This window comes from Rhipicephalus sanguineus, chromosome 11 (genome assembly GCF_013339695.2).
Source record: "Rhipicephalus sanguineus isolate Rsan-2018 chromosome 11, BIME_Rsan_1.4, whole genome shotgun sequence".
NCBI classification, from domain to species: domain Eukaryota; kingdom Metazoa; phylum Arthropoda; class Arachnida; order Ixodida; family Ixodidae; genus Rhipicephalus; species Rhipicephalus sanguineus.
The window spans coordinates 85901637-85913049 of NC_051186.1; the positions used below are offsets into that span (position 1 = coordinate 85901637).

Below are 11413 nucleotides of genomic sequence, written 5' to 3' on the forward strand. Positions count from 1 at the left end.
CCTTGGTAAATTTCGTCGGGTATTCTGACACCGCTGCTAAGCCAAACATAATGCTTTAGGCAATAACGACGAACCTTTAGCTTTAGTATGGACAGGTGGCGAGTAGTGGAATTTACCCAATTTTTGCGGCGCGTACCTGTTTATTATGAATCGTGACGACGACATGACACACCCACAAGGCGAGACCCTAAGGTGCTTCGCCCCTAATAACAGTGAATAGTCGAACTTCGCAACTGATCGGGGAGCTGAAGATAGTCAAGCAGGGAGCCCATAAGCATGCAAGTCCTGCTTCTCTCTTTAAAAAATGAAAAAAAAAAGTGAGTGATTTTGTACTTTGCAGTTCAATCATAATTGTATACGTTCGACATTGAAAATTGGTCCGAGCCTCTCGCATCGCAGCGTTGTTGTGCACAGTCGATCGTCAGAGGGCGAGCGGATGTTGTTCATTGACAGTAAATGGAACAGATGCTTTGGTTTGAGGTACCGTTGTAATATCTGCTCTAGTACCGATGGTAAGATTAACCCTCTTCATCCTGCGCCTGGACGTGCTCTCATACGCTACCTGGGGACGTTTTCTGCAGTCGCACGGAAAATCGCAATTATTGTGCATTCAAATCTCCCGCTCCGACGGTTGCCTGGCCCGCACATCTAATGAGAACTTTGTTTTATTTGTATCGAATGAGCGACAATGCCGCAAATGAGGCTTCTGTATTTTTAGTCTTTTTTTTAAAGGAAAGGAAAAAGAAACAGGATAAAAGTAGGTAATTGGGTCTTCAACATAACGGCCATGACGTGTTTCCGGCTCCTGCATGGCGCGCCTAAAAATGCATAGTTGATTAGCAGCAGATTAGACATTAGCTTTTCAAAGTTCCTTGACATACCTCGAGCCTCGCGTGATGCTCGAGGACATCTAGTTGCATTAATTTCGCGAAACACACAGTGTCGGTGAGAGCGCATCGAAGGGATCACAGTTTCCAGTGCTGCGCGCCAAGACATTTTGCGCGCGTACTGGCGTACTGAGTACTGCGTGTGTTTGTGTTTGCGTTGTGCGAGTGTCACCCCGCAATAATGCCGCGCTGCTGTTGCGTGCCGCTGTGCAGGTCAAACGCCAAGAAAACGCCGCACTGTCGGCTTCCACGAGTTTCCGGTGGACGTGAAACGTCGCGAAGCGTGGCTTCGCAACATTTCCAGGGACGGGCACGGCGGTAGAGGTACGAAGTGGATGCCGAGTGACACCTCTCTAGTCTGTTCCCAACACTTCAGGCAACAGGACTACAAGGCGGACGCCAAGATTAGGATACTGTTACCGAACGCCGTGCCCACGGTGTTTCCGCCCTATCCGGGCAAGAAAGCCGTCGCGACGGCCAGAAAGCGATTGCAACCGGAACAAACCCGGAATCACAGCAAGCAGGTGAAACGGGCTAGCGACGTAGCTTCGCTGAAGTACACCGCCAACCAGAACGGCATGCTTCAGGCCTGCGGTACATCTAACCGGGCTGCCGCGCAGCAAGCGGTCGAAAACGGCGACGGAAGCGTCAAAGACGAGTCGTGTCAGACGCCTTTCGGGTTTGACGCGAACGAAACGACGCGACGCCTCCGAGCGAAAGTCGCCCACCTTCAGGAAGTAACGCGGAGGCTGCAGTGCAAGCTCGACGAAGCCGAAGAGAGAGCTGAGTTCTACGAGAACAACAAGGACATTGACTGTTTCATGAAGGTCATTGACGCCGCCGCCCTCGGTGACGAGACGGCGGAGTTCATTGTCAACGAGGTGTACAGTTTTCACGAAGACACCAAACTAATATGACACCGTTCTCTGAATACTTGCGACTTTGGTAGTGCCTGTGCGTGCGAGGGGCAGGAATTAGTTTTAAGCTGTCACGCCCTGCCAGTGTCACAAAGATATGCCGGGCCACTACAAGAGTCGCCTTACTAATAAAAGAGCATCTGTGCGACGTTCAAAAAAAAAAAAAAGATCACGTCATTGTTGACGAGGCAACTACTGCAGGAAAGCGATGAGTGGCTAACAGGAGCAAGATATTCTGTCTTGAGATGTACAAGACAGCTTCAGTCCCACAAGCGACTTGCCATTCATATTGAGCAGCTTGCCAGTGACACACATGATGCAGTTTTATGCCTGAAGAACTATTGAATGTTTTCTTACAATGAAAGTGTTGAGAGCAATTTATGGCAGGCATGTTGACAGTAACCCGACTTTCAAACCTTGAAACAAACTTTGCACCTCTCTAATGCTTCAACGAGCTCAACACTGCACCCGTGCAAAACAACAACATTGTGTTCCTTTACTTTTTTTTAATTTAATGTGGTACAAGGATGACAGAACAAATTTTCTTGAAAGAAAGTTGATGGATGGTCGAGAAGCGATTTGAGAAGTGTTGTGGTGCGAGAAGCAGCATAGATGTGGACTCATTTACACGTTGCAGCGGAAGCGTACCTAATGCGGCCCTTTTGTGGATTCCGGTGACTTTTTGATGATGAATGTGGCCAGGGCGACCTAAGCTTCCTCGCCGATACATGAATAATCATAAGAACAGAGATCTATTTGCGTTGAAGAACTTTGAGGTGTGAAGTGGTGTGCCCTACACGGTATCGGCAGCCACACTTTGCAGCCGACACATCGCAAGGACTGAAAGAAGAGTTTTTCATCGCTACAAATTATGATTGATTTTCATGGCTGGAAGCGTGGTTTATCATCTTGAAAACGTCCTGGCTCCAAATCGACAAACTGTCGAAAACAAAGCATACAAGACAACACTGCCAAAGTACCGCCTGACAGAGGCACTTATCGAGTGCCTTTTTGATCACGACAAGTGAGTATTGTTCTTTAAATCTGACTTGATTTTATTAAAGGCATAGCATTACAAGCTGGTTGGTCAAAGAATTGTCAATTCAGAAAACCCGTTTGGATCCTATAGATCGCTTGCACGTGATGTCATGGACGCAGCTTCTGAATGTACTGGTACTCCACGATGGTGGTGTTGATGACAAACAAATTGCGACAATGTGAAAACGACGTGGAAGGAGCGTCTCCGTGCGTGCGTAATGAAATAACCTGCATGTGATGTTTTGATGGCATTAATGTGGCATCGCAAGCGTCGCGTCTCCACATGCTGGTGCTCCAACATGGTTGTTTCCGTGACGTCATTGCAAGCCATCTATACCGTTAAGATGCAACACAAGGCATACACGTAAGAAGAAAAGAGACTAAGATTCTTGTGCGGAATGTTAATAAGACAGTATATCTAGATTTGTATATTCTCTTTAGTCATGCTACAGCAACTATGCAAACAGCGCGCCAAGCACCATATAATGCTACACTTATCTTAAGCAGTTAAAATACCGGGAGGTTCCGCTTCATTTTTTTTCTTTTGTGGAGCGTTTGCTTATATTTTTGGACATGGGGCTTAAAGAGATACTAAGGAAATCACTAAATCATTTTACACTTGTCACTTCTTCTTTGAGGAAACTGTTATCACTAATTATGCCATCATTAGTACAAAAGAAAATGAAGGCCAAAGCCTCATTCACAAATTCCGTGCCAGAACTTCAGCACCGCAATGTCATTGTGACGCGAGAGATTTTGGTGTCTTTTTTTTTTTCCATGTCTTGGCCACATCGGCCCAGTAAAAATTTCCTGAAACTTGGTACATTAAGTTTTGTGTTGTCAGGGCACAATACAATTCATTTTTCTCTGTTAAAGGGCCAGTAAACAACCTCACAGTCGAAAATTTGTGATGGAGATATAACTGAGCACTTGTACGATGCAAACATGCTGCTGCAAGAATTGTGCGAATAAGTGTTGTACTAAGGAGTTACGGGCATAGAACAAACCACTTCGGCTGGTTTTGGTTTCCTGCTTGGCCCTCCCACCCTTCTCGGTAGTGAAGAGTGGTAGGCGTAGCCCTTTGTTGGGACTACGCCCACTTCGGTACCGTAACAGGATGTCAGCGATCACGTCATCGACGCGCAGCCAACGACCAAGCCAGGCTTCCTTTACGTGTCGCTCTTTTCAGAGCGGCGGGGTGAGAAAGAGCAGTACGAGGCACTGGCGATGTAAGCAGGTATGCCAGGGCGCATGCGCCCTGTTCCTAGCGATGAAGTCTCGAGACGCCTCTTGATCTGGGGGGCCTTTCGTTCTGGCGATACTGTTTGTCGCGGTAGCCTCGGCGCCACCAAAACGGTAGAGGGCGTCACAAGAAAATGAAAATGTGGGCTGCACGGCCAAAGGAGGTGGAAAGGTAAAACGGGAGGACAGGGAGGTTAGCCAGTTCTCAGACCGGCTGGCTATCCTGTGCTGGGGAAAGGGGTAAGGGGAATAAAAGATGATAGAGAAGAGTTGCTAAAAAAAGAAGAGAGAGAGAAAAAAAAGAGCAGTAATGTGATAAACGATACTACTTATGAGACTAGTTGTCTGCAAGAAGCGCAGCAATGCTCTCAAAGCTTTCCGTGCCGAGCATGGTTTCAGCCAGTGTCCTAAGACCTTTTCCTCCGACAAGGGGCGATTGTCAAGTCTATCTAACACTTTTGACAGTTCTTTTCTTGGTGCACTGAAGCGAGGACGTTCACAGAGAATATGGGCGATTCTCTCCTCGCAGCTACAGTTATCGCATGTCGGGCTGCTGGCCATTCCGATTCGAAACGAGTAAGCATTCGTGAAGGCCACCCCGAGCCACAGGTGACACAGGAGTGTCTCCTCAGCTGTAATTATTCCCGACGGAAGACAGAGCTGTAGAGTTGGGTCCAAGTTGTGAAGACGGGCGTTGGTGAATTCCGTCGAGTTCCACTGGGCTAGTGTCACTTCACGTGCAAGTGACCTGAAGCCTTAACTGCATCACTGTAGGGCCAAGGCACCGTTTCATAGTGCAAAGGACCAATCGACGAAGTTGGTGCTACGTAATGCTGCCCGCAAGCAAGATGACGCCACTGCGTGGTTGGAAAGCACTGTTCAGGCGCAGGAGAGGGGTGTGGGAATTGTTGTTCAAAATGGAGCATCTGCACGGCACACAGTGCTGTGATATTTTCAAGATATGATCACCGCGGCCTTCTGTAAGAATTAGCAAGCTTATTTGGGAGCTGTAAAAAATGTCTCAGCCTGTTTACTGGAAAGAAGTTTCGCAAGTCCTAGCAGATGGCATGAAAATCTTTGACATCACAGTGAGTTGGTGCAGATACTTAAAGGCGGCACCACCACCTGCATTTCCTTTTTGCATGTTTTCTCGCTTGCCATGCGTCTTCTCGGGGCAGGAATAGCGCTTTTTGTAATGTCGAAGGGTAGCTTACCAATGCGAGAAAAACCATCTTTCCCTTGAGTGTCTTTTTAAAGAATAGCTCCGCGGAATGTCTGTGAAGCTGTTTCAGACAAACCTATGTAGATAAGTACAGGATTCTCAAGCAGGGGCCACATTCTGAAATGACCACTTCTCCTGACAGTGTCGCTTCACTCAACATTGGATTTTGCATGAGCAGTGATTGAAATGACTACTTGGGTTCCGTTTCTCGGCAAGCCAATCAAAATGCACTTAACTCTTCGTGGTCCAGAACGCTTTCCCACCTTCCATCCTTGAGTTTCTTACTTCTGGTCCGAAAGTAAACGACTCAAGGCTCAAGTAAAAGAAGTTTGCTTACTCTTTTATAGATGGCGCATAACGTAGTGAGAAAATGCGCGCATGAATCAACCACAAAAGAACGTGTCCACCATTGTCCAACCAGGGATCGCTGCGGCCGTGTTCCGTTGTCGGACAGAGATTGACAATGGACCACGAAGGGTTAAGGTGATATATGTGAAAGTGATCCTACCAGAATATGGCTCCAGCTGTGTTTGCAGCAGAGAAGCTTGTGGGCTTAGATGTTCACTTGATGTAGAAGGAGCAACAAATAGAAAATGTTGCTATAGTATCCCTTTGAAGACTATAGAGCTACTATGTCACTTGCATTTGGTGCTCGCATAGTTTGAATTACTTAAAGCCACAGAGAATGGAAGGTGCCTTATTTGGTTAGGGGTTAGGGCATCTGTCACGATTATTCTAAAAACAGTTGCGCTCTTTGGGGTGTCTCTCTGTTAAGAATAATATCTGGGGTTTAACATACAAGCAATAATCAACTATCCTGCATGGTGTTTCTTGTTTCAGCACTGTGCACCGAGTGGTACTTCAAGTCACAAAATAGCATGTGTGCCATCTGCATAACATACCTAGCATCCTTGATAGGAACATGGTGGGTTTTCAAGAAAGGGAGCGCAAGCAAGAAGGATAGCTGTTATTGTTGCACGAGAGAAAGACTCCTCAAGGGGTGCAACTGTTTTCAGAGTCACAAGATGTAGAGAAGGACAACCATACCCTCTGTACCACGGTTTCTATTGAACTTGTGATGAAAAAGCTGTCCAATAGGATTCAGTTCCTCGACAGCTAGATTGCAGTGTGGCTTCATATTGAACTATAGATGGGTACAACTTAAGTCCATAGAGGCCCCGCCCAAATGAACGAAGTGCGGCAGCAGATCACCTTTATGACTAAACAAACAGTTCCACTAATGCACTGAGCAATGTCCTCCCAATGCCTCCTCTAGAAAGATGCCTGTGACGCCACTCACTTTTCTATTGGGGCAGGAGGTTCCTCGTAGTTCAGTGTAGTCTCTTCAAGGAGCGCTTGCAGGCCAACACTACTTCCGGTAGCGTTGGAAGTGACGCCATCACACCCATTGGCACAGCGTGTACGGCGGACGCTGCCTCCGGCACTGCAATAGATATTGCTTTGATCTTGGAGGCATAAAGGTTTGGAGCGGGCCCCGCAACGAGTGCTCCCAGCCAACACCCCTTTTGTGTAGCGGATAAGGGGGGAGCAGGAGAGGGCTGGGAACCCGCTTTTCGGCTCGTGTCGCAGACATCTTTCTAGAGGAGGCATTGGTTTTTTGAAGGCGGGACCACTGGCCATCCGGCTTATGACATCAGTTTGAAGTGCATGCCCATTGGTGCAAGCTTGAATGCATGCATCTTTGAGGAAGAAATGCCGCAGAACTAGTTCTACAGTTGTACCCAGTTATAGTTCATATAGACTAGTCTCTGGCTCAGTACCTTCTGCACAATAGTTACGTGCCGAGCACCTTGATTTAGGCATAACCTGGGGAGCTGTTTGGGTGGTGGTACAGTACCACCACCCAAACAGCTCCCCAGGTTATGCCTAGACGGGTTTCCGTCAAAGCCTCGACTTCCTTGGTACAGTACGTGAGTGAATTTGCCCTGTCCATATATCTCCTGTTCCCTCATCAGCACTATTTGCAATGTTTATGATGAGGGCTTGTAAGGAAAAGATGAAGGGTCCTGTTTTATTTAGTTTGTGTTGGGGATTTCCCAACACAAACTGTGTTGTGGATCTCCCAACACAAACCTCTCTGCACTGCTTTTGTTATTGTCATGGTACTTATGTGGTCCCTGATATGGTCTTTTTGAAGCTATGTGAGTGGTTAGATAACAACTTGAGTAAATCGTCCGCCCCTTAATTTAAGGGAAGTGCTTCGTACCCAGGGTCAGCCAAAGGATTTTCCAAGAGGTAGAGTCAGCTTACGAGAAGTGGGGTGGTCAGTTTATGGAAGGACCTGATAGGTTCTCTTCTTTGGGGTATACATTAAAAAATTATGGGTGCTTTCAAGACTTCTGCAACCCCCCTCTGAATGTGCCCACGATTGTATCACGGGAGTTCTGGGTCCCTCCCAAGCCATGGCTTGGGAGGGACCCAGAGCTCCTTCCCAAGCATGGAGGGAGCTTGGGAGGGACCCACAGGTCCCTTCCCAAGCCATGCTTTTTCTCTAACTTCTCAGAGTGGCTGGGCCTAAGCTCTGTTTTCCACAATCCTGTGCCAGCAGCACCATAGAACCGTGCGACACCCAGGTGCTACCACAAGCGTGGCCACTTGTGTTTTCTCTTCTGGTATGACCACCAAGAGGCCCAACAGATTAGTTCCAAAACAGTGCCACATCCTGAAGGCAGGGGGTGGCTGAAAAATCTGTGTGGTAGTGCACCATGGTCTGTTGCAGTTGCTGGTGGCACCTAGTGGCACAGAGGGCAAGCCTAACAAAGAGGGTGGCCTTCATGATTTAGTAGTGCCAGCAGAGGATCATGAAAGGCTGAGCTTAGCAACATGACCACTGGGCACACAAGAGAAAAAGCAAAGCTTGGGATGAGCATAACCTTTTATCACCCGTAGCTTCCTTGATATAAGGTGATTTGCTTGATTTATAGTGTGAATGATTTACTCCACACACTTCCATAAGATAAAAGAACCATTCCACATACCCTTTATTGACAGCCATAGGCGTGTGCAGGGTTTTCCATTAGGAGGGGCCAAGTTTTATCGCACAGCTCCTTTTCCATTTCTTAGAGCTCCTGAAGGGGCATGCATGCATTCGTGAGATTCTACTTGTGAGTAATTTATGTGATCGGTGTAATGGCTGTTGTATATCCCCTGTTGGGCCTTGTGTGACAGCATCCATGACACCACCTATGACGTAAAAAGCGGAGGCCTTGAAATGTACAGGACGAAGCAAGCAAAGTATTATGCAAGATTGCAGGTTCCTTCTTGCCTGCCGCCCAAATGTAGTTGGCTCACACTTAGACGGCGATGTTGTCTATGGAGTGGGGATACTTTCCTACAACGCTCAGAAAGTGTATCAGTGCTCCTTTGTGATTAACAATGGTTGTTTTTTTATATTATGATATAGAATATATGCCTGAATATGTGCATACTGATACCTTCAGCATGTCCTGCTGTTTCTGAATTTTGTTTATACACGCAGGTACAGTACAAGGATCGGCGTGCAGCTCCAGAAACAATTGATGGGACTGTACAGACTAATCAAGGACATGACTACGGTCACATGAACTGTTCAAGAATAGCGATGATATAAATTTGTTTATTGATAGTGCATTTGTGAACAAAATGAAGAAGTATGCGCAAGTAAAAAGTGATATAGTGCAAATTTTCTTTCCGTTCACTTTTTTTTTTGTCATTTCACAATGCTGGGAAGTGACGTTTGGTGTAAAAGACAGCCGCAAAGTTGAAGTTGTGTGTAAAGCTTCGTCCAGGTTTTGTGAGGGGGACCCCTGCTCGTCTAGTGAGCAGGAAGTGTAGACTTGTCGGCAGACGCAACTTGCATGATAAGCTGAGGAGTGAGCATCTAGAAAAAGTTTTTAGGCCTACGATCATAACGACAGCTTTAACGTGGAGCAGCTCTGTAATGACTTGGCAATGAAACTTGCACAACTCGCATCTGGTGTCACTCGACTGGAAATGATGGGCCTCTGCTCTTTAAGGAAAGGCAAGAAATGCTATTTTTAATTAATTTAAGCAAAGTAATGTGACCAATGTAGCTGCAGAAATTTTTGTGGTTATACAGTCAAACATCAAAAACTTAGTAAAACTATGTCGCATCTGACACGGAAATAGCTTGTTAGGTACAAAGAGTTGTTGTAAGGATATATTTATAACACTGTGTTAATGGCAAGACTATTCTCCATTTGTTTCAATATAGCCAATAATTCGTTATATAGCGTATTCATTACATTGAAGTTCCAGTATGTGTGGGTGTGAGCATTGCCGTCCTAGCACATCTATAAAATGGGGCATTACATGCCCATTCAGCTATTATGAATATATCACGGTAATTGAGCGTAAATAGCAAATATGGTATGGGCATAATTTGGGGCCCTTAGGCATCATTACCAATTTTAGCGTAAAGTTTCAAGTTTGAAAGTGCTGCATCTAGGCCCCTGTTCACAGACAGGCAAGAACCGTTTTGGCAAGACTTGTGTAAGGTCTCGTGAAGGTCTACCACTGTGTCATATGCCCAAAAAGATTCCAACACCATCCATGTGTGCACCGTGCCTGAACTCTTTCTGCATTTGCTGCCAATCTACTGTACTGAGAGGGCCATAGAGTTTCTTATAATATCTACTAGGGGGAAATGTGGCACTGCGATCATTCAGCCACCATGTGAATGATGGGTAAGAAAGGGAAAATAGACGACCACCCACTTGTAGCTTGAAGCCACAAGGAAATCCATGTGGATTTCCTTGTGGCTTCAAGTTACAAATGGGTGGCTGTCTGTTTTCGTTTTCTTAACCATTCTGCCACCTTGCGGGATTCGCAGAACTCACTTGCAATACGAATTGTGGGTAGTACATGGATTTGCGTAGTCTTCGTGCTTGCGGCTTCGAACACACTTAGGGCTTTGCTTATTGTTGCGTTTTGGCTTTTTCTTTCGGATAAAAGAAGAGCTCATCGTGACCCTCTTGAGCTGATTTGAATTGGTCAGCCTAAAACGGTCAAGGTCATGAAGTGGGACTGCTGAGCTTTTGCTGAACTTCGTCTTGCAGTAAAGCAGCTGCAGGTCACTCAGAGCCGAAAGAACGAAGCTTAGACAAATCTGTGTACTATACCCATCATTCCCATGCTGGCTGAAACGCCATGCATTGCATGCTCCCATAGACACTAGCGCCAGATTTCCCTCTAGTGTACTACTGTAAAAGCTCGCTAATTCGAACTGACGCCCTAGTCCCGGCACAGCCTTATGTAATTCTATGGGGGAAAACTCCCGCTAATTCGAACGCGTCAGTATCCACAACGGTTAATTCGAACTGGGAGCCCCTGATTTTCATCGCTCCTCACGGAAGTCTGCCTCGAGTGATCACAATGTGTTGCAAGACCTAACCAAACCAAATTTATTAGAGATGCAAAACCAACGAAACAGCAGCATAGCTCAGATGAGAATTTGGATGCTGCACTGGAGCCAGGCCCGTAGCCAGGCCCCGCCCCCCCCCCAAAATTTTTATGGTACATGGTGTTTTACCAAAAATAAGAAATGAAGATAGGCGTTTTTCTCAAATAGTCAAGGTTTTCAGCAAGTGGGCCCCCCCCTGAAAAAAATTACTGGCTACGGGCCTGGCTGGAGCTCTTGGGCAAGCTGCAAGCGATGCTCACGGAGTGGCGACAAAAGAAACGCAAGGAAATGCAAATTACTGATTACTTTTATTTTAATTGCATTATCTCCACCATGTAAATTAATGTTTTTGAGCAGAAATAGCATCATATATTTTGACATTAAGGCTCACATGAGTGCATGTCGGTGCTTGTTTCTAGCATATCACTGACTGATCAATTAATTTCTTTTCGCTGTTAAAGCTCTATGAACCTAATTTACGAAATCACCTGCCACAAACTTGTAGTAACCCCTAATTCATGATAACGAGTCCATAAGTGGCTTCTTTGAACCCTGCCCGTGCAGTGTGGTACGATGTCCATTCATTCTAGCACCCGCCCGCTAATTCGAACTCAGCTTATTTCGAGCAATTTTATAGTCCCCTTCGAGTTGGAATTAACAAGCTTTTACTGTAGTATTAAACTTT

The 11413-nt window shown here is 46.2% G+C and overlaps 1 protein-coding gene across 1 annotated transcript; it reads left to right on the top strand.

Moving 5' to 3' along the window:
• The first annotated feature begins 824 nt into the window (after nt 1–824).
• On the top strand, nt 825–8982 carry LOC119374784 (uncharacterized). Its single transcript, XM_037644967.2, has 2 exons — nt 825–2828; nt 8806–8982. Exon 1 carries the CDS (start codon nt 1223–1225, stop codon nt 1802–1804), a length of 582 nt encoding a protein of 193 aa, XP_037500895.1. The 5' UTR covers nt 825–1222; the 3' UTR covers nt 1805–2828; nt 8806–8982.
• Nucleotides 8983–11413: the final 2431 nt, after the last annotated feature.

Coding starts and splice junctions, on each gene's coding strand:
- LOC119374784 (XM_037644967.2), top strand. CDS start 1,223: ATGCCGAGTGACACCTCTCTAGTCTGTTCCCAACACTTCAGGCAACAG.